The sequence below is a fragment of the Gordionus sp. m RMFG-2023 genome, chromosome 1, assembly GCF_954871325.1.
Source record: "Gordionus sp. m RMFG-2023 chromosome 1, tfGorSpeb1-WG-v2, whole genome shotgun sequence".
NCBI lineage: Eukaryota > Metazoa > Nematomorpha > Gordioida > Chordodea > Parachordodidae > Gordionus > Gordionus sp. m RMFG-2023.
In genome coordinates, this window is record NC_088775.1 from 30,657,226 (window position 1) to 30,681,945 (window position 24,720).

Sequence of the window (24,720 nt, forward strand, 5' to 3'; positions counted from 1 at the left end):
ATTACAAATTATGTGATTTTATTTTTATATTTTATTTTCTGTTTCAGTTTTAATATGCTTATTATAATTATATTATACATAATAAGAAAAGCTATGACGATGATGATGATATTTACGAATACGAATTTAGAAATTTTTTTGAAAAACTTCCTTTTCTTCCGAAATCTAAAAAAATGGAAATTAATTTTTATTAAATTTATAATTATAAATGTTTCCATCGAGAATGTTGACGGAAATATTTTTAAATAGATCTAAATTAATTATATTTATGTTGAATTTTTTATGCAAAATAAAAATTTTTATTATATTTATAGAAACTAGAGACGCAGCCACTCGTTAATATCATACACATCTTTATTTTAGATTTTAAAAACATGTAGAAATATATAATTTACTTTTTTTATCACATCAGAAAATAGGGGATTTTATTAAAAAAATTAGCTACATAGTTTATTAAATTAAATAAATCCGGTCAGAAAGTTCGTATCTAATTCTGAACTAAGATCAGGATGGTATAGAAATAATCTATAAGCAAACCTACATAATAATTCATTTTAATTATTTCCAAGCCCTAAGTGTCCCCGATTAAAAATTTTTTAGTCATAAGCTGAGTTGCTTGCAGGATTTTCCTATTTAAGTTGGATATTATTGATAAATAATTTCTAATTAAAATATTTGAAACAACATTATTTATGGGGTTCGAGTTAATGCTGGCTTATTTCTTATATAAATATTGCTAATGTAGATCGCAGTGATTTTATTAGACCCACCTCGGGTTTGGGATTTACACAACCAACCAATTAAACAACACCCTTATCGATATTTTGTGTTAATAAAAATATACCTGACCCCCCCCCCCTCCCCAAGACCTATACCCGCCCTGTATGAGTGATCATTATCATTATCATTATCATTATCATTATCATTATCATTATCATTATCATTATCATTATCATTATCATTATCATTATCATTATCATTATCATTATCATTATCATTATCATTATCATTATCATTATCATTATCATTATCATTATCATTATCATTATCATTATCATTATCATTATCATTATCATTATCATTATCATTATCATTATCATTATCATTATCATTATCATTATCATTATCATTATCATTATCATTATCATTATCATTATCATTATCATTATCATTATCATTATCATTATCATTATCATTATCATTATCATTATCATTATCATTATCATTATCATTATCATTATCATTATCATTATCATTATCATTATCATTATCATTATCATTATCATTATCATTATCATTATCATTATCATTATCATTATCATTATCATTATCATTATCATTATCATTATCATTATCATTATCATTATCATTATCATTATCATTATCATTATCATTATCATTATCATTATTATTATTATTATTACAAAAAAATATTTTTATTTCCATATCAAAAAATATTATTTTTCACCCCCCCCCCCCACTTTTACCCCCTCCCCCCTACCCCACCAACCTCCAAAACCAAGTCATACACATCAAGATAAAAAATGAATACTTTCAATCTAAAGATATTTAGTTTAGATTATATTTTACCCATATATCGATATTTTGTTTTGATAAATTATTCCTGACCCCCCAAGACCTAGACCCGCCCTGCCCTGCCCTCTATCAGTCATTATTATTATTGCAATAAAAAAATATTTAATTATTAACTTGTTTATTAAATCGTTACACGACACGACCCAGGGTCTGAACCCCGGGTCTGTGCTCAGAGCTGGTTTGGTCGATTTTTTAGACCCAAACCCCGGGTCTGGTTTTATACAACCAACCAATTAACAACACTAGGCAACCCTGGTCAGTAAATACAAATATGGAGGTAATATTTCCAATTATTTCAATATAATAAGCTATTTCTCTTTAAAATTTTTTGCAATATTTATATTTTTTGCATTATAGATTATGCTTATAATCAGGAATATGATATACTATATTTTATAATTCTAGATGGTAGGTTATGAGTCCACTAATATGTTTGGGTCAGTAAATACAAATATGGGGGTAATATTTTCAATTATTTCAATATAATGAGCTATGTCTCTTAAATTTTTTGCAATATAGATTATGCATAATCAGGAATATGATATTATATATTTTATAATTCTAGATGGTAGGTTATGAGGCCACTAATATGTTTGGGTCAGTAAATACAAATATTTTATATTTCCAATTATTTCAATATAATGAGCTATGTCTCTTTTAAATTTGTTGCAATATAGATTATGCTTATAATCAGGAATATGATATTTTATATTTTATAATAATTCTAGATGGTAGGTGATGAATCCACTAATATGTCTGGGTCAGTAAATACAAATATGGAGGTAATATATTCAATTATTTCAATATAATGAGCTATTTCTCTTTTAAATTTTTTGCTATATAAATTATACTCATTTAATTTTTTACAATATAGATTATAACTATAATTAGGTAATATTGTATTTTATATTTAATAATTAATTTAGATGTTAGATTTTGGGGCAAGTTTTAATTCATGACTGCTATCTCTAACTGTGAAAGAAAGGTGAATGCTAATTATAATATACATCAGTCAGATGCTCTAAAAAATTGTACAGAGCAAATGAAAAATCAACATATTTATAAAAGAATAAGTTATATCTGTAAACAAGGTGGTATTTTTAAGAGTAAAGGAAAAAGTCTAAGAAATACAAAAAGCTTCAGACAAAATTGCACCAGTAATTTTGTTGTCAAGTTGATTAAAAGAGGTACAAATCAATTGGTGGTTACTCGTTTTCATGATACACATAACCATGAATTAGGTGATTATATATTTTGTTATTTTGCCAACAAATATCAATATTATATAAGTTTTTTCTCATCAACATAAATTTAAATATTTTAGATAGCAACTTATATAAAAGATTATTCAAACAACGTAAATTAAATGATAAAGAAAAAGAGTATATAATAGCTGGACATGATGGCAATATTTCAAAAATCCAATCAGATATTCAAAAATTAGATAAATTAACAACAAAAAGAGACCTGTATAATTTAAAATACAAGATTCCAATTAATAATTCCAATGAATTATCCACCCTTATTGCCACAATAAAAAAAGATAATCCAACTAATATTATACAAGTATTGATGGAAAATGACAATTTTAAAGCTTTTTATTTCCAAACTCCTAAAATGAGGGAATACTTTGATTTCTTCCCAGAAATATTATTAATTGATGCCACCTATTCCCTAAATAAATATATATTGCCTGTAATTACTTTGTTTGTTGTAGATGGGTTTGTTTGCATATGGGTTGATAAATCAGAAAGTTATTCTATAGTAAAAATGATGTGTGACAATTACAATTCAAAACATGATAAAATACGATGCATTATATCGGATAAGGACTTTGCAGACAGGCATGCCTACAAAGATGCCTTTCCAGAGGAATCATTAGAGATATGCTTATTCCATGTTTTTTGGGCATTCAACCAAGAAATTACAGTTAACAAAAGGAATATTTCAAAAGAACAAGTAAAAATAGTTAAAAAGGTCTATGGTTTATGCCAAGTCTACTGCAAAATATTTTATACAATATCAAAATTTATTGCAATTAAATATTGTATCAATTACCAATTATTATAATAATAACTGGCACTCAATAAAAGAAGAATTTTGTATGGCGACAGGTCAAACAACAAATTTTTTAATTTATACAAATAACACTGACAAATTTCGACTTGATTTTTTGGGAGAAAATAAAATAAACATGTTTTAAGAGTTTTTTAATCCGCTGTCAGTTTATTTCTAGCACGTCAGGTTTTTTATTTATTTCAGGTTAAAGTGGCCAAAAAGGTCATTTTTAGCACTTTTTGAAGGTTTATAACTTCGGTTCTAATGATCCCTACAACTAAAAAATATCTTAATTTTTGCAGCAAACCTTCCTTATTATTATTATACATTTTTTTTTATAAAATCCTTACTCAATTTTTAAACAACCTATATTTTTTAAATTTACCTTTATTTATAAAATCTTTTTTAATATAGCTTACATTTAATATATTTATTTATTGTGGCTTTCGTTCTCTTCGCTACACTGCACACGGTACGATTTCCTCCCATTCAAATACTATATAATGTTTTAGAGTTTCTCTCGAATTCCAGAGACAAAGAAAACACGAATGCTTGGTGTAGCCTAACTGAAGGCCAGTCAGGATTGCGATCATTTTGAGATCGCAGCATATCTTAAATTCGTAATTTGAATAATTTATTTTTGACAATAAATATTTCATATGATTCATTTAACTGGTTGGAATAGGCGATGGGAATTGATGGCTTAGAATTTCCGTTATAAAGCAAAAACATAAAGCAAAACTGCTTTCAAGCTGTTTTTGCTTGAATCGATGAACAAGCGCCATTCATCGGGTACCAATTCATATTAAGTTGTAAAAAAAAGTTGACCTAGATTGTTGGAATTAGTGTTGTACGGCTCGTTTTGAGTCGATTTTTAAAAACGGCTAACTCAATATTTCATCCAGAAAAATATTACGCAAGCCTGAAGATTTTGCTCAGAGAAGGAACAAAGGTCTCGACATATATTAACGAAATCTCGAGGCTTAGATAATATTTTTCTGGCTAAAATATTGAGTTAGCCGTTTTAAAAAATCGGCTCAAAATGAGCCGTTTAACAACACTAGTTTGAATAGTATAAAAAATTTTCTTAAGAGAATAAATTTTTAAACGATGCTCCACAAAATCGGTATGAAGTTCGAACTCCATTTTTTAAAATTTTAAAATCATTAAGCCTTGAGGCTAAAAATTCGGACTTTCTTTTTGAAAGTTGTAAATTTTTGGTAATGTCATTTATTGCTCTTGTGACATAAATGGCGAATCCTCTTCGGGATGATACTCAAGATCAATATTGTCATTGTCCTGGCAACGTAATTTTTCCAGCTGCGAACTATTAAAAAAAGGAACTGTTGTATGCATATTATATTTTACCGGATAAACAACTGACGAAATTTCCCGATAACGAATTTTCTTCTTATTTTTTTATTAAACCCAAATGTACTAATCGAGCAAAAATAACAATCCCACGAATGATTTCTTGCTACGTGCCAAAATTCAGGTTTCGAATAAGACAAATATGACCGTTTTCCATTTACCCATGAATTAAAAGAATTATAACATATTTTACACATGTAATTAGGGGCAAATGGTTTATCCAAATCGTAGAGTGGAATATTGTAATAAATTTCATAAATCCTTTGAATGATTGGAGAAATTGGACATTTTTGTGCGGGCAATATATAGCCCGCACAGATGTAACAAAATTTAGAGACACACTTTAAACAAGGGGACCTCGGCATTAATTTTTTGTAAAATATTATATAAGGAGGGAATTTGAATAATATTTAAAATCCAATTTAAAAAAAAATTAATGAAAGAAATTAAATGTTTATGAAAAATTAAGCGCGATAAAAAATAATTCTTCTCCTTTCTTCCTACTCGTTATTTGGCATTATTATTTATTGCCCATACTACTGGTTCAAGGTACTCCATTGGAAAATCATATATTTTGATATAAAAACAAATATTCTTAAATACATCTAAAAAAATTAATATTAATAAAAAATATGAAAAAATTAGCAATTATTGCATTTTAAATGAATTTTGCTTCAAAAATGCTCAATTCAAAAAGAGTACAAATTAAAAAAGTGGGTACAGATATCTGATTTTGGTATAAATTGATCATAAATGCATAAAATATTACTAAATACAACTAAAAAAAATAAATATTACCTTAATTTTGCTTTAAAAATGCTTTATGCAGAGAAAATTCAGTAAAAGTGTACAAATTAAAAAGTTCGAAAATATCTGTACCGACTTTTTTAATTTATAGATTTGGGTTGAATTTTCATGGCATAGAGTACTTTTGAAACATAATTAGAATTAATATATAATCTTGAGCATATTTGAAGCAAAATTATATAAAATTTATCTTCTAAAGTTAATAATTTTGATAGTAATTTAAATTGAAAACTTAAAACCCCCAAAACAAAATTCTTTACCACTTTTCTCAAAAACCAATCGATAAAAAATTTGTAAATTTATAAAGAAATATAAGTTTAACACTATCACCAATTTTCAGGGATTTTTATTCAATACTTTTTAAAATATATCCGTATAAAGACTTAAATTTTACCATTTTTGAGATTTCGAAAAGTTGTCTTTATACGGTAATATTTTTAAAACTTGAAGTGTAGGGAAAATTTAAAAAACGGATTCAAACTCAGCGTCAAATTCTGCACCAAAACTTGTTTTTATTTTCTTGTCAGTGTTATTAAAAAATATTCCTCGCTTCTAAATTTCTATAACAATTTAATTATTTGCATTAATATGAATGAATAGGAAAATGATCACTATAATAAGTTTAAATAGACCATCAAATTTTAAATTGGATTTGAATGAAAGGAAATTTAATTCCTTACTAACTAATTTTGCATTTAAAATTGTGTATAATAAGCTGAAATTATCAAATATATTAATTAAGAATCATATAGATGATGATTCTACTAATTTGTTTTATATAGAGGGACAACAAATAGTTGTAGACCAAAATCAATGTAACTGTGGACTCACAAAATCGTTATTGCTTCCTTGTATGCATATATTTTTTTATAGAAAGAAAAATGATATCAACATTTTTACCCCAAATCTTGTAATGAAAGATGGTATCGAAATTATTTCACCCTTACTGGAGAAATTAGTAGTGATAATTATATTAACAATATCATAGAAAACTGTAATAATGATATTAATAGTGAAATTAGTCATTGATTCACAAAGAAATATAAAAATACACGAATTACCTAAGAAAATCATAACAACCAAAACTCAAAAGTTCAAACATTTTCATGAACTGGCCCTTCTAATATAAACATTTGCATCCGAATTGTCAAAAGATCAATATAATAAATATTATGATTTTTTTCACAAATATATGAGGCAAGGGGAAATATTCCTGAAATATTTAAAGAAAAAAATTAAGATAGTAACCAAAATTCTGAAGGAGCCATACTTGATAATTTATCTCTTTTAAATTCAATAAAGATGCCACCCTTAAAAATGGGCTATTTGAAACAAATGGACATAAAAAAAGGAAAAAGTTTATAATTATTATTTAATATCTAAAAAATTAATTTTTTAAGCATGTGGAAATGTTAAAATTACCATTCATATAAGCAATGGCATATCTGAGCCTGACCATAACTCAAATTATCTTTTATCTTTTGAATATTTTTATTTAGGCAAGGAAAATAAAGTGAACAAAAATCCTTTCAGTAAATATATATTTATTACACACCATCATATTTTTTTTTATAGCTTCACTACCAAAGAATAATAGAATAGCAGTATCTTAGTTGCAATCTGTTTTTGCAAATTTAACCAATCACATTCAAAATATGGGACCCCCCAAAGCTATAGATGTTATTCAATACTCTGGTAACTAAAGTATTTTATCCTTTAAGTGAATATGAATATACATTTATTATAGCTTATTTTTATTTATAGGTGTAGGAAATAAAACAAATTTACCAACTTATTATACAATTTCTTTATTTAATATGTATATGTGTCTTGTCTTGTCGTTCACTGGGGAAACACACAATTAAGTGGTCTCTACCACCCAGCAGAGGGCGTATCCAGTGCAGAGAATTTGCATTCACTGTATGGCAGTAATTTACCCTACTGACAGGTCCCATTTAATTAAAGAGGGATTCATGGTACCACTCGTGGATAAGCCAGGATCCACTAAGTTTGGTAGTAATTTACCCTACTACCAGGGCCCGTTTAATTAAAGAGGAATGACGGTACCTCTCGTGGATAAGCCAGGATTAGGGCTGGGAACCAATATTAAAAACCCAATATAAACAAAATATTGTATTGGTATTGGTATTGGGTCTAAAATATTGGTATTGGTTTAAACAATATTTTCTATTTCTTGTATTGGTATTGCTATTGGTATTGGTTTATATTGGTAACTATTGGTTTATATTGGTATTGGTTTATATTCAAATTACTAATTAAAAGAATAGAAATAGTGATTATAAAACCCTTAATTTCTAATTTTAGATAAACATGGGGAAAAAAATCATGATACCATAAAATCAGGGCTAAGAACCAACTCTCAAAATTTTACTGAATTCAAATTCTTTTATTAAACTAGGAATTTATTAGGTGATGTGAATATAAAAAATTTTGATTTAATCATGTATTTTTTGTATCAACAATAATAAACGTATTGATTTTGAACCATTTTATTTATCACAAAGAACATAGCAAAATAAGTAAACTAAAAATGTAACATAACTCTATTTATACAAAATATAATGCAAAAGAATGATATAATTTTAATATAAGAGGAAATAATTTTATGTATTTAAGAAGAATCTTGCATGCGCATCCAACTTTTTAGGCACAGGCAAGGTTGTATAGTATGCTCATCTAGTGAACAACGTTGGTCTGTTATAACACGGTCCTTCTGAAAAAGCCCTTTCAGAGCTAGATGAGGTGGCCTGAATTGCTAGATAATCTCTGGCAATATTTGATAATACTGGATATCTATTTTTATTTAATTTCCACCAATCTAATGGATTTGTATCATTGGAAATTGTGGCTTCATCTACGTATTTACTTATTTCTAAGTTATTATTATGATGTTTCACCTGATAAATTTTGTCATAAAAGGACAATTTTTTGTTATTTTGTGCTTCATTTGTAAGTTCCACTGAATTGTTATTATTTATTTTATAAATATTGTATTCATTAGTAAGATATCCAATAAGAGTTTCCATATTATTATGCTTTAATAAATGACTTGATAGTTTAAATCTTGGGTCAATCATTGTTGAAATAATAAAGAGGTGTTTATTAAAATTATAGTATTTATTAAGTTTTGTTAAGGCAGCTAAAGAAGCTGTCTTTAAAATAGCATTAGGATTATTATTATAACTCTCCACATGCTCAAAAATACTGGAATATAAAGGAATAATTGTTGAAATTGTTGGAGTATTAGCACATGAGGCCATCTCTGTAGCAAAATTAAATGGTTCCAGAAATTCTCGGAATATTTCTATATTATTCCAGGCTAAGGCACTAATATAATTTTCTTGATTGGTATTTTGTAAATGATTGGTATATGTTGTCAAATAGGGTTTGAGCAATATTGTTCTTTCAAGCATTTGGTATGTTGAATTCCAACGTGTTGGTACTTGGTATATCCAAAATTGTGAGGAAATTTTAAATGTGGATTTTTTTCAAGATATATTTTTTCGAGTTTAAAAGAAAGTTTAAAAATTTTTTAAAAATTTCTTATTTTTTTTAAAGTTGTATTTAAGGGTTCCAATGCAGCCATGACAGCCAAATGTATAATATGGCAAAAGCATTTGCACACATTATCAAAATTATCTTTTTGTTTTAAAATTTTTAGAAATGCTAAATTATTACTTGCATTGTCTGATGTAATGCAAAAAAAATTTCAAATTTTACTTTTAATACAGAATTAAAAATATTAATAGAATTATGTGCTGATTTAAAAGGAATAAAATCTAATAAATGATTATTTAATTTAAAATCATTATCAATATAATGAATTGTTATGCCCATAAAGGGTATTTTATTTGGAGAGGACCAAATGTCCATTGTTAAAGAAAATTTAGATGTAATGTTAGAAAGTACAGATTTTAAATTGATTAAAGAACTATGATAATGTTTCATAATTTCTATTTTTAGCGTTTTTCTAGAAACTAATGTTAGTATGCTATTAAATTTTTAAAAGTGATATCCTCAACTATTGAAAAGGCTAAATTATTTTGAATGAAAAAGTTTATAATTAAATTAGCTTTATTATTTATATTATTAAGTAAAAATGATTTTATTGTCTTGATTTTTTTACTGCCAATATTTATTTGCTCACATTTCTTATATAATGTTGGGTGGATGGATTTAAGATGTGTCCATAATCCTGAGGTTCCAAAATTAGGAAGTGATATTTTTTTTTACATTTATTACAAATTGCCTTTTTTTATTATCACAAGTAGTATAAAATTCCCAGATTTTTGCTGAATTTCGTCTTTTATTAGATATTGATAATTCTTCTTGTTCATTATCGCTATTATTATTAGTACCAACAGCATCTATATTTATTAACTCTATTTGGTCTTCATTTATTATAATATCCTAAATAAATAAATAAAATTGATAGATATCATGTAAAAAATTTACTTCCATAATAAAAATAAACTATAATTATAAATAACAGAAATATTGATATCACAGTAGTATTTGGAAGAAATAACAGATGTAATCAGTTTTTGCAATGAAAGTAAAAAAAATACCACGATATAATTATTCACGATAAACCCAAATTATTATGTTATTTTTAATATTGGTATTGGATTGGTTAAAATTGTATTTAAACAATATATCAAAACCAATATATTTAGGTAATTGGTATTGGTATTGGTTGTAAAAGCAATACCAATATTTATATATATATTGGTTTATATTGGTATTGGTATTGTAAACCAATATTATATTGGTATTGGTCCCACCCCTACTTTTCACCCATTTCAAAGTTTTAATATCTGTTAATATATTTTTTTTTGTTTTCTCCCTTTCAAAGCCATCTCATGGTAAACTCTTGTTGCCAAGTATGCTTAAAAATAATTTCGCTTAATTCTAATGGGGTTAAATATCGTTCACCCGCTTGCCCCAATTCTGGAAAATTTCCCCACTCCTCTTGAGCTCTTTACTCGTATGACTCCAGTCTGATTTGTTGTACCTCAAGCCCTGTTGATTTTTCTTAATTCGCATAAGCCCCCAGTTTTTTTAGGATCCCTATATCTGCCCGAGAGTCTATCTCAAGGTTCCTTACGTCTCTTATGAATAATTTAAACTCAGATTTCTCCTCAATACCCTTATAAAGAGCAAAAATTTTAATAATAATTTTATAATTAATTTTAAAATCATCTTTTTACTTTCAATTTACATGTAAAAATGTGCATTGCAAATATATTTTTCAAAAAAAAAAATTTTTTAAATGTAGACGAAAATAAGTTTGGTATAATCTAAATAGAGGGCGAGAAATTATGGGTTGAAACTAATTTGGGAAAAAGTAATTCGCCATTTTTAAAAACGAACGTTCATAAATCAATAAAATTTACCAATTTTACCATTCCTAATAAGAAAATCTCCATAATAATAGCATCAAGAAGTGCCTCTTCTTATGGTATTTGTAAATCAATTTGCAATTGCCAAAAAAGTTGCAACAATAAGAGATGCCAATGTTTTAAAAATGGCATTAATTGTTCCACAAAATGTCACTTAAATATTTGTAAATAATAAATAATTGTTCAAAATTATATTTTAAATTAATTATCAAAATTAATAAAATATGTTGTTGATTATATGGCTTGAAAAAAATATAAGAAAAATTTATAATGTCATTTTAAAATTTGTGAATCGATACATAGTTTCAAATATAACTGAAATTTTGACATTTAAAAATATTACAAATTAGATTAAGTTGCTAGCAAATAATTTTATCATTAGGCTGCAATGAGTTTTTAAAAAGCCATGAGTATATTTAACCCCTGATTATAATTGTATTTAATAATGAAGTGTAAATGTATTTAATTTTTATTTAATACCCATGTTGATGTTTTGCGTTAATATTAATAATATTCATTAGGCCCGCTTAAACTGATAAAATTAATGTAATCAAAAGATTTTTTAATTACTATTTATTAGATACCCATAAAAATTCACTATCTTATAGCCAGTTGAAATATTTAGACAAGAAGGCCAGATTTATTTTTCAAGTATATGAACAATCTAAATTAGGGGAGGGGTTGTAAAATTTAAAAATAATAATAAAATAAGATTAGATTTAGAAACAATTATAACAAGAAAAATGGGGGAGAAAAAAGTTCAAAATTTAAAAAAAAAGAAAAAGGAGCTATAAGAAAAGAAGTATTATGAACAATCGAAATTAGGGGAGTTGAAAAATTAAAAAATAAAATTAGATAAGATTAGATTTAGATACAATTATAACAAGAAAAAGGGGGGAAAAAGTTCAAAATTTAAAAAAAAAGAAAAAGGAGCTATAAGAAAAGAAGTATAATTATGAACAATCGAAATTAGGGGGGTTGGTAAATTTAAAAAAATAATAATATAGAACAAGAAAACAAGAGAAATTAGGGTGGGGTGGGGAGGGTTGGAAAATTTAAGACAAATAATACTTACCAAAAATTTTTATTCTTTAAATTTTAAATTTAGCCTTCATTTTATTTTTTACTTTATCAAAAATTTTTTATTTCCATATTTTTTTAAAATAAACAAACAAAAAACTTTTTCTTTTTCCTAAAATTATGGATTATGATTATGATGACGATATTCTTTTGGATGATGAAGATGATTCTTTGGCTACATCGTCAAATAACGATTCGTTATTTTTGTCTCAATCAACTATATGACAGGAATTGGGAGATTCATTTTCTGAAGAAGCGTCATCATCTATGCTGATGGATATAAAAAATCATTCACTATGACCCCAAACAAAACAAGAAAAAAATGTAATCTTTGTAGTACCGTATACAAATTCTCAACTTCCCAAAGTACCAATATTTTTTAATTTTTAAAGAGCTAATTTTTATCTTAAAACATTTGTCAATTTTTATATTTTTTAAAAATCAATGTACATATATTAATTAATCATCACACATTTAACAATATATTAGAATTGTTCTTATCTGTTTTGGATAACGGTTACTATTAGGGGAGAGTGGGCTTAGTTAGACCCCGGGGATTTGCCCACTTAATCTCATTTTATAACTACACCAGAAGGTTAAAAATTTCATCTTATTATAATTTTATAGTTACATCTATAGAAAGAATATTTTTTTAAATAATTATTAATTTTGAAATGATTTTTAAACGACTGAATTTTTATAAAAATTAAAATATATAATCATTTAGATTTAAATTAAATTTACAGCAAAGTTTTAACAGTATTCTATAATTTGGGTAAGTTTCAGGGATCCAAACCGAAACGAATACAGGTTCGGTTTAGGTTCGTATAAAAATAATGGTTCAGTTTCGGTTCGTAATAAATAAAAATATCGGTTCGATTTGAACCTCTATAAACCGGTTTGAACACTTTTGTATTTAAACATATAATATAATTATATGTTTTATCTGTTGTGATATTTTGATTATATTGAGTTCTAGAGGGTGCTTTCTTTTCTAGTGAGGCTCATCAGAGTAATTTTAGCGGTTCGGTTTAAGTTCAGCTATAATTTTTTAGCGGTTTAGGTTCAGTAAAGGTTCGATAAATAATACCGGTTTTTAGCCGCTAATGGTTCGGTTCAGGTTCGGTTTGGATCTAGGTAAGTTTTATGAGTATTTATTATGTCTAGATATCATTTCAATCATGATTTATCAATTTAGAGCTAACGGGGCTTTCTAAACCATATATGTAAATTATGGCAGTTAATGAAAAAATTTTCAAATAATTTCCTAGCTGTTTATGATTTGTATTAAGATTTATGCTAAGATTTTCCCTAAAGATCCTTATTTTTTATATCACAAATGTTTATTAAATTAACCAAAATTAATTATCGATTTTTATTTATATTTAGCATCAATTAATAATTATTGATATTCTCAACATTACAACAATAAAATTATTCTATTCGTATCAATATAAATAAAAATATATTTCAATTTATGATGGTCTAAAAAAACAAATGGTTTAGGAAGCCCCTTGAAGTGGTTTGCCTCATCCCGCTATTGGGGCTTTTTGGACAAAATTTTTACTTTTACAATATAAAATTTAAAAAAATATTTTATTTTTAATCTAGATATCTGCTTGTAGGCCCGGAGCGAACGGGCTTCGGACTTGGCCAGACCTGTTAATATTTTTGTAAAAAAATTCGGGCTCGGGCCGGCTGGCAAAACTTTTATTACTTTTACAAATCTATCTACACAATTTGAATTAATCATGCACAATTAACAATACATTTAGATACAATTAATCATATTATTAATTGTCTTTTAGTTGATTCTATTATAATTTCTAGCTAAACAAAATTTTCATAAGAGGGCTCCTAGATTCTAAATAGATGTATTATATTTTAAAACATAAATTTAACCTGATCTTTATTTTTTATTTGGTCTTAGTACCCAATTTTGTCTGGCCCTCTGAACACGAACCCGCAGCACAGACTGGGCGATTTTATTTAATGAAAATAAACAATATTTAAATATATTTAGGCAATCGTTTTGTTTACAATACTGAAATTTATTATTTGGAAAAGAGGCAATATTTTTTTTAAATTAGCAATTGTTTTAAATATTCTAAATTTAATAATTGTAAGCCAAAGCTTATTAAAAAAGTTTTAAAAACTTAGGACAGCTAGATAATATGATATTAGGCCCTCTGGGTTGCTTGCCAGCCCATGAAGGTCTCTGGTTTAGACCGAAAAACATTACTTTTTAAAAACTTCCGGCACTAATTTCATAGACCTGCAGAAGTGCCATTTGCACGACCCGGCCTGGATTTTTTCTCAAAATTTTTTTCGACCAGGCCCGTCTTAGCTTTTTTAAAATAAATTTTCAGGCCTGGCCCTACTTTAAAAAAAAAATTTCAGGCCAGGCCCAGATTTTTTTAAAAATATACTTATTTTTGATTTATATAGCTAATAATGGCGATTTAATGGTTTAAAATATACGGTCCGCCCCGGATTATTTTTAAAATAAATTTTCAGGCCCGGCCTGGGTTAATTTAAAAAAATTAAAATAGGTCCGGCCAGTGTACCAGGTCGGGCTAGGCCGGACCTGCAGGTCTCTGACTAATTTATTAAGACCAATAATGGAGGATTATAAAATATATGGAATTATTTTTTTTTATATTTAGCGAATATGAAAAAACATATGAAATCAGTGCATCCAAATATATTTAATGAGATGGCTCAGGGATCCTCCATTTATGACACGATGCTTGGGATGCGGAAGCCCTTACCCCATGAAAATTTGATGATTAATAAACTAATCCTAATATTCCTAATAAAGACAAATATATCTTTTAGCACCATTGATAATTCAGCCTTTAAAAGAATATTCAATTATGCAAATAAAAATATTAAGTTATGGTGTAGACAGACCATTAAAAAAAATCTTGATAATGTATATAATTTGGCCAAAAATAACTTAATTGAAAAATTAAATAATCATACAAATTTGTTTTCTATTACTACTGATATCTGGACTGCTAATAATATTATGTCCTTCTGTGCCCTTACCTTTCATTATATAAATAAAAATTGGGTAAATATCAATCTGGTATTGCATATGATTGCGTTTCCTCATCCACACACAGGAGATGAAATTTGCAAAATTGTCTTATTTTTATTAGAAGAATTCAAATTAAAAGATAGAATACTGTCAATAACACATGTTAATGGATCTAATGAGGTCAAGGCAGTCCAATTGCTGCAAAAATATTATCAATCCCATTACTCAAAAATTTTATATGGATATCGCTGCTTGGCCCACATCATTAATTTAATAGTAAAGGTTGGCCTTAATTGTTTTGAGGAGAAATTGAAAAATATAGAACAGATAGTGGCTAAATTACATAGCTCGTCAAAATTCATGCAATCATACAAAGCAGTAAGTGGGGCAACTAAGATACTTCTTGCTGTTAAAACGCGATGGAACAGCAAATACCTAATGATATCCTCTATTAATAAGGTAATTATTATTGTATATTTATTATATTCTTTTTCTTAATATTTATCTTTTTAGAATATGAATGCTATACAAGACCTGGTCAAACAAGGTATAATAGGGACAGATATTACTCCAACTCCTGATGATTGCGCGTTCTTCATAAAGTTGGGAGAATTTCTATTACCATTTTATCAAATAACCGTAAAAATATTCACCCAATCTCCCACAATTGGGATGGCCCTATTATCTTTTAATGATATAATTCAGAATTTGAAAAATTATACTGTGATTATTTCTGATTTATCAATAAAAGAGGCTGCAACTCTTATGTTAAAAAAAGCTAACGAATATAGTGAATATATATTCACCCCATACAATTATGCAGCGACATTACTTGATCCTAGGATCAAAAATTCGATGATTACAAATCAAAAGAAAGACCTCGCAAATAAATATTTTGATATTTTTAAAAAAAATTTTGAGAAATATATGTCCGAGCCATTTGATGCGTACAAATTTGATAATAATAACAATCCCTGTATATTTGTTCAATCTTAATATATAATCTTTAATATTTTATATTTATCCATATTTAGAAAAAGCGCATCAAATGGAACTAATGATAATAGTTAATTAATGACATATCTCGATGAGCCACTCGCTCCCGAAATTACACATATATTAGATTGGTGGAGAGGAAATGCTGAACGTTTTCCTCATTTAGCAATGATGGCTAGGGATTATCTATGCCAACAGACAACCTCAGTGGCATCGGAAAGAGCTTTTTCCTTGGCCGGAAATATTATGACTAAACTGAGGAACAAGATGGCCCCATCGACGCTGAAGCAATTATGGCACTATCCTCCTGGGTAGGCCTACAAAAAAACTCGAATCGAATAATTGCGCTATTCGTATTCGAACGAATAATAAAATTATTCGTTTCGATTCGTCGAATATTCGATTCGAAAATTTTTCTAAAGCTTATAAAATATTTTGCAAAAAAAATTTTACAGATGTTTAAAGATGACACTTTTAAGGATTCTCTAAACTAATTGTCATTACAATATAAAAATTTATAGAAAATAAACGAAATAAAACCCAATGATTTCATATAACATTGACCAAAATATCCGATTTTTAGAATTAGAATTGCTTATAAAAAAATATTTAAACTATTTCTTCAATCTAATATTCAAATTTTATTAAAATTTTCTAAAAATATACTATAATCTCATTTTATAAAAATAGAAAATAATACACAAAAATATAAAATTATAGTAAATCCGAATTTGATAATATCCAATTTTTTAAGCATAAAGTCTTTCTAATAGTTTCCTTTTCAAAGACATTCTATTTTTCATTATCATATTTGTTCCTATTGAGAACAACCGCTCACATGAAGCCGAAGATCCCTGAATTGACAATATATCAGTTGCCATTTTCGACAACACAGGAAAACGATCCCTATGCAATCTCCACCATTCTAAGGGACTCTTATTTAAACTGATTCTTATTTCGTTAAGATATGTTACCACCTCACATACTGATGCGATGTTATTTTGTTTAAAAATTCTATCCATGTTCGATACTATTGAATTAACTGATGTTGATTTGATATTATATTTTATTTTGTAATCATTATATACATCTTTAAATTTTTCTAATAGATTTGTCGTGTCTATGTTATATGTAGTTGGTAGTTGCTCAAAAAATTCCATTTTTACTCTAGGATCCAGTATTGTTGATATTATAGTGTGAATATTTGTTAAGTTATAATAAGTTTCTATTTTCTCAATCGCACTGATAGATTTTATAAAATCGAGATCAAATGAATTTAAATGTTCGATTAAAGAAACATAGAAAGGGATGACAAGATTTAGGGTAGGATATGTGTCACCAATATATCTTCGGTAAAATCAAAAAAAGTCTTTAATTTGTTTTGTATGTTTATTAAAGTAGTCCAATCATCCTGATAAAAAATAATAATTAGTAAATAAAATTAAATTACTTCGCTCAGTTTTCTTTCTTCGATATCAGATATATCATCATATATCTGAGTCACAACTTCATCAATAGCCCTTCTCATTTTAATAGCTCTTTCGACTATTAAGTAAGAGCTATTCCATCTGATGGATGTGTCTAATTTTAATTTTAAATATTTCATAGGGGGAAGTAGTGAGGAGCACACATTTTGCATAATATTTGTCTTTGTAAAAGAATTGCGAATAATCTTTATGATTGTTCTTACTTTTGATACTTTGCCTGTCTACTTTCTTAAGTATTTCCTGTACTACTAAATTGAGTACATGTGCAAAACATCGCACATGTAAAATTTCACAATTTGGGTGTTTAATACGAACAATTTTTATGAAAGCAGAATTAGAGCTAGCATTATCGCAAGTAATTGCTATCTTACTTATGTCGATATTATAATTTTTTATAATTTGAGAAAACTCTCTGTAAATATCTTCACCAGAATGCGAATCAGTAAATGGAACTATATCCAATAACAATGATTTCATCTCCCATTTTTCATCAATAAAGTGGCAGGTCAACCCTAAAAATGGTACATTAGTAGGGCTTGACCATATATCAGTTGTAAAGTTAATTTGGCATTTTAAATTATTTATAATTATTTTAACTTTATTGAATTCTTTAATAAAAATTTCATTCATATATAGTTTAATTGACGGTATTGAGCATATTTTTATTTCAGGATTTAAAGCTCTAACGAAGGACTTAAATTCCTGAGTGGCGAGAATTTTAAAAGGTATATTTGACTTTAGCAAAAATTTTAATAAATAATGCTTAACATCATCAGCATTTGTTTTGGGTATATCATTTAAATAGTTTCTAATAGTATTATTTTGTTTATCTTTTGTTATGATTAATTAGTGCTGACGTAGTTTTTTTCTTGCACATTATCTCCACATTGCATATTTTACATTTAGCTGTTTCTTTTTTATCATCATGGAGATAATGATTCCATATTAAAGAATTTTTCCGCCTAGTATTAAAAGGTTCAGTTTGATCAGAGATTGATGTAGATCTTGAACTATTTGCGGATTGGCTATGTCCTTCACCATATCTTCTTCCATCAAGATTTTCTAATTGATCTTTGAATACATTTTAACATTATATCATATAAAATCCAAGTTTACCATCCTTACTGAAATTCCAGATTAATGACACATTAGAAGCTGAAAGAAAAAAACAGTAAATTAATTAAACAGTGGCATAGGCATGGGGGGGGGTCTTTTTTTAAAAAATAAAATTATTTTAATTTACTATTTTTATTCCTATTATGAATTAGCAAAACCTTAGAGAAAATTAGACCTTTATAAATTCAAATCAAAAATAGCAATATGATAATATTAGTTTTAAATAATATTTATTTTTGTAAAATAAATTCTTAGTTATAATATTTATATAATTTTTGTATTAATTCTTAAAATTTATGGAAATACTATTTTAATCAAAGTACAGTGTATTATTTATATATTTTTTTAAATTTATATTTATGTAATTTTTAAATTACATTTTTTTAAATATAAAAATTTTAAATCTATTTAAAATATCTACATTTTAAATATTATTTTAAATATTTGCATAATATATAACAAATTTTAGAGAGTATTTCATTATAGATTTTATTTATTATATAAAAATACTTTAGTAGCATAAATTTCTTTTATTTAATCATGTATTTATTTTTATTATTAATATCATTTTATTAGAGGTGAAGGTGATTATGACAAAATAAAATTTTTAAAATTATAATCTATATAAAATTTATACATTTTAAAATTTATTTTAAATATTTACATATAAAATTTAACAAAATTTTAGAAAATATTTCATTATAGATTTTATTTATTAAAAATACTTTAGTATAGCATAAATTTCCTTTATTTAATAATGTATTGATTTTTATTATTAATATCATTTTATTAGAGGTGAAGGGATTATATGACAAAATAAAATTTTTAAAATGATAATCTATATAAAATATCTACATTTTAAATATTTGCATATAAAATATAACAAAATTTTAGAAAGTATTTCATTATAGATTTTATTTATTAAAAATACTTTAGTAGCATAAATTTCCTTTATTTAATCATGTATTTATTTTTATTATTAATATCATTTTATTAGAGGTGAAGGTGATTATGACAAAATAAAATTTTTAAAATTATAATCTATTTAAAATATCTACATTTTAAATATTTGCATATAAAATATAACAAAATTTTAGAAAGTATTTCATTATAGATTTTATTTAATATATAAAAATACTTTAGTAGCATAAATTTCCTTTATTTAATTATTAATATAATTTTTAGAGGTGATTATGACAATGTAATAGAGGATGAAGATATTATAATGCACTACCTGAATTAGATTGTCATTAAAATTTGCCAAAAATAAGGTTACTAAATGGGAAAAGGATTTTCCTAATTAAATAATAATAACTAGTCAAAAAAATGTAGTTATTTATCTGCTAGGAGCTCGAGAATATCACTATAAAAATGTTTTGACTTGTTCATAACATTAAAAATGATTAAAGAGAAACAATCAAAATAAAATAATTATATTTTACTTTGAAGCTTTTCCTTTTCTTCCATTAATCTTTTTCAGCAAATATAACTTGTTATGATTTGATATTTGATAATAGGAAATAAAATAAAACGAAATGATACCCACTAGGAAAATTTAATTACTTCTTTTTATTTTACTTGCAATAAAATATTTGCGAATAATTACGAATATTTATATATAAATAATTTCGAATAATACGAATAATTTTCCTCATTACATATTCGATTCGAAATTTCGAATCGAATATCAAATAACAAATAATTCGTTTTAGGCCTACTCCTGGGACATAGATATAATGTCTCTTCGTGATGAAATATGGCAATAATTTCTCAGGTGTAACAATATATGCAATCATATTTTTAATAAACATACATCAATTAGAGAGGTAAAAATAATAATATAAAATATCACTTATTTAGAAATTGATTTAAGTAAAATATCTATAAATTTAAATATTTTTGTTAATAGGTTAATTTTAGCTTAATTTATTATTCGTAAAAGTCTAAAATGCAGTCAATTTTAAAACATAAATTAAAATTTCAGATAACTGCAGGCACGTGAATATTAATTTAGAAAATTCAAGCCGTTTAAAAACATTAAGTATCATGCATGTTATATAATATTATTTATCTCAATAAAATTAGTAATATTTATATATTTGTTTAAATATTATTTAAAGCGGGACTTGCAGTATGTTCTCTCTACCGATCGGAATATATAATGGAATGGGAATTTTAACATAATATTATATTTTAAATGTATATTATATTATTTTTTTTTCATTATATTTATAATAATACTATAATTATATTTATTAATTTATTTGTTTAAATATAAATTATAATAAAATATCATCATATTTTGCGATTTTTAAGATGTTTATATCAATCACGAATAAAAAATATATATTAAAATTTCGAATATCTTGCCAACCATAGAATTTTTAAATTTGACAATAGTCACCTAGATACTTGGCGGTTCCTTTGGCAAAATGTATATGCTTTATTTTGACTAATGGCCAGTATATCATTAAAAATAAATTACTTAATTAATTTTTTCCAAAGGCAACATCCTAAGCCAGCTATCGGTAAAGTCTCATGGAGGACATTTTTTTAATCTTTACTTAAATGATTATAAACAAAAAATTTTAACATATACCTTTTAAACAATAATAATTTTTAAGAATAGTATATAAAATATAAAAAATTTTAAAAATAATTAGTTTTTGTAAGACATGACTCTAAATCTAAAATAATGTGTTAAATACTATTTTTGAGGCTATTATGTTTAGAATTACGAAAATTAATAATGATACAATACTCATATTTTAAGAAATGCAGTTAAAATCATTGATATCTTCTAGTTATATTAGCATCAATAGTTCTTTTTAAAAGTAAATAAAAAAAATTACTACAATTTATAGTAGGCTGATCTATTTTATATTTAGTTAAGTAAAATGATAGAATCGTTCGTATGTCGTAATCATAATCAGTTTTGTCAGTCAATATTTTGCTTTGGTAATCCTGACTGAGACTCATCAGGACTATCTAATTATTTTGGATAAAAATTTTCCTGCCCCTTCTAAGCCCTATATTAGCTTAAAGAGTCGAGACTCGAGAGGGAAAGCTAAATCATATACATTATATTCTTTCCTAGTAGATTCAAAATAAAATTAAAAATAAATGGGTTTTTGTCCCGCTTCTGGACTAAACATAATTTATTTCAGAGATTTTATTACTTACAACAATATGATAGATTATATATTTTTTTGCTATATAAATTTTTGAGATATAAGCATTTTAAAAATCTTAAAGATTCCAATGTGGCACTTTTTTGTACATTTGAGCCCCTATATATGGAAAACCAAGTGTGCTAGCTAGCTAAAATAAAACGACTTTCTCATTATTTTACCTATCCCAGAAATTTTTAACAATTTAAAAAGAAGCTGATTCGTAGCCGCGACTTGAGTCGAGTTTTTAGTCGTAAAAAAAGACTCAGCCTCGAGCGGCTTAATGAGCCGTTTGAGTCGACTCTTGAGATACAATTTTTTCATAGTTAAATAATATACAGAGTCAGCTGTTGTTTTCGAACATAATCTCTTATTTTACAAATTCTCTTAAAACTAGCATTTATTTAAAAAAAAAATTTTGAGATTAAAATACAGATACCTCTAAAATTATATCTAGATACAATATCTTTTTTATAATAGTGTACCTAGTAGATAAAGATACGATATTTTTATATTTAGGTGCTTTATCAATTCTGATAATCATCAATCCAATAAATTTCTATATCATATTTATTCAATCTTATAGTAATCCTATTAGGTTGTTAATTCATCCAATCCACTCATATATTAAAAATATTTTTTTATTTTCCATATAAGTAACTAAAAAAATAATAATTTAAATTTAACTTAAAAAAAAACAACACTATTGGGAATGGGATTAATGTAGAATGAAATAATAAAGCTTAAAATTAATAAATAAGGTTTATAAATTTTTTTAGTTTTCCTTATAATCATTTCATTTTAGTATCTACAAAATCACCACAGTAACTGATTAAAAAAACATGATTACTCTACCCTACCCAAGGTAGAGCTCTGCAAATTCAATTTTTTTTTGCCTAAGCCCATTGCAACTTATTCTAAAACCCTATCTCAGTTATATATACCTATTGATTTTTAGGCACTACTAGAACCCTTTTCCTTTCCTTAACTCCGAGTCTGAAAATATTTAAATAAAAAGAATTTTAATTTTTATATTAAATTTAATAATATTTAATAAAAAGAATTTTAATTTTTATATTAAATTTAATAATATTTAATAAAAAGAATTTTAATTTTTATATTAAATTTAATACTATTTGTCCTCTTTGTTTTATTCTTAGCAACAATTTTGGGAATTTTTAAATTAAACGACCCGATATAAATTTTTTTATCCCGAAGCTAACTTGCTTTTGCAGGGCTATATAATAATTAAAAACAACCCCGGGTCTGAAACCCGGGTTTGTGCTCATAGCAAGTATTAGCACAAAATTGGGTCGTATATTTCGACCAAGCAAATTAACAACACTAGCCTGACCAGACCTGTTAATATTATTATAAAAAAATTCGGGTTCGGGCCACCTGGAAAAGCTTTTTATACTTTTATAAATCAATCTACATTTCTAGTATAATTTCTAACTAAACAAAATTTTTATAAGAGGGATCCTATATTCTAAATCAGTGGCTTAGAGAAGGGGTTGAGGAGGTGGGGGGGTTGGACCCTCCTTACCCCCCCCCCCCCCCCCCCCAATAATCTCCGAAAATTTTTTTTTTTTAATTTAAAAAAAAATTTGTAAAAAATATTTTAGAAATTTTTTTTTTTTTTAATTTTTTTCTTATGGTAAATAATTTTATAAAATGGTTTCAATATACGATATGAAAATAATATATTAAAAATTATATGTAAAATATTTGATAACAATAAAAATATTGAAAATCTTTTCTCGCATAGTTAAATTAGATATTTATAAATTTTATAATAAAAATTATATTGTTAAACTAATTAGATAGTTTTAAAAATTTTAATTAATTTTTTTATAGTTTTTAAATAAAACAAAAATCATTTAATTTGGGAAATATAATGAGAAAGTAAAGGTGTTCGCTAATATGTTTGGGATTAAAAATTATTTAACCTAGAGTAGTTTCTAGATACTCCAATCTAAATATTGATGCATCTACGATTGAGGATTTTTATAAAATAAATAATTTCACTTCCCTTATTGGTACATTTTAATTTTAATTAAAGGTAAGATTTATTAGTCATAATTTTATTTTAAACAGCTTTTATTTTCTATTGCCGGTTGAGTCTAAATCCACTTGAAACGCGAGAGGATATTAAGAAAATCTCAGAGTATTATTCTGATGAATTATCAGGATCGTTTGATGAATTACTTTGTGATGTCGAATTTTGGTATAAATTTTGACAGAATAGAGTACTCTTTGAGACCAAAATATACTTTGAGGCCCTTTCCATATATAATTGCACTTTAGATTATCTGCCTAATATCAAAACATTACTTTTTATCTTAGCTACCTTACCGATTAGCACCTAATGAAAGGTCTTTTTCAACTTTGAAAAGGTTAAAAACCTATTTAAGATATAGCACCGGTGAAAGCCGTTTAAATGGATTCGCAATATTAAATATTTATAAGGAGATTATTCTAGATAAAATTTGATTCTAGATGAATTACTCTAATCTCGTGAAAAATAGACCTCTCTCTAAAAATTCAAATTATAAAATTGCTATATTATTGAT

At 25.8% G+C, this 24,720-nt stretch overlaps 1 protein-coding gene across 8 annotated transcripts; it reads left to right on the top strand.

Annotated features, from left to right (window-relative positions):
• The first annotated feature begins 1,684 nt into the window (after positions 1–1,684).
• Positions 1,685–21,301, top strand: LOC135931889 (uncharacterized). Of its 8 annotated transcripts, none has more exons than XM_065469199.1 (14): positions 1,685–1,873; positions 2,002–2,055; positions 2,162–2,193; positions 2,325–2,378; positions 2,523–2,837; positions 2,921–3,710; positions 6,615–7,189; positions 7,233–7,364; positions 7,408–7,527; positions 12,499–12,701; positions 15,002–15,837; positions 15,892–15,980; positions 16,413–16,685; positions 21,098–21,301. In XM_065469199.1, exons 5-6 carry the CDS (start codon positions 2,552–2,554, stop codon positions 3,664–3,666), a joined length of 1,032 nt encoding a protein of 343 aa, XP_065325271.1. In that variant the 5' UTR covers positions 1,685–1,873; positions 2,002–2,055; positions 2,162–2,193; positions 2,325–2,378; positions 2,523–2,551; the 3' UTR covers positions 3,667–3,710; positions 6,615–7,189; positions 7,233–7,364; positions 7,408–7,527; positions 12,499–12,701; positions 15,002–15,837; positions 15,892–15,980; positions 16,413–16,685; positions 21,098–21,301. The 8 variants fall into 8 exon arrangements, 7 of the variants coding, with proteins under 7 accessions (XP_065325271.1, XP_065325267.1, XP_065325268.1 ...); XR_010573197.1 differs by lacking the exon at positions 2,162–2,193 and adding an exon at positions 12,825–12,930 and having other exon boundaries at positions 1,693–1,873; XM_065469194.1 differs by lacking the exon at positions 2,162–2,193 and having other exon boundaries at positions 1,695–1,873.
• The last annotated feature ends 3,419 nt before the right edge of the window (positions 21,302–24,720 follow it).

Excerpts from the sequence above, each read along its gene's own strand:
- LOC135931889 (XM_065469199.1), top strand. The coding sequence starts at position 2,552 with ATGACTGCTATCTCTAACTGTGAAAGAAAGGTGAATGCTAATTATAAT. Across the intron at positions 2,838-2,920 it reads TACACATAACCATGAATTAG|ATAGCAACTTATATAAAAGA; the intron begins GTGATTATATAT and ends TAAATATTTTAG.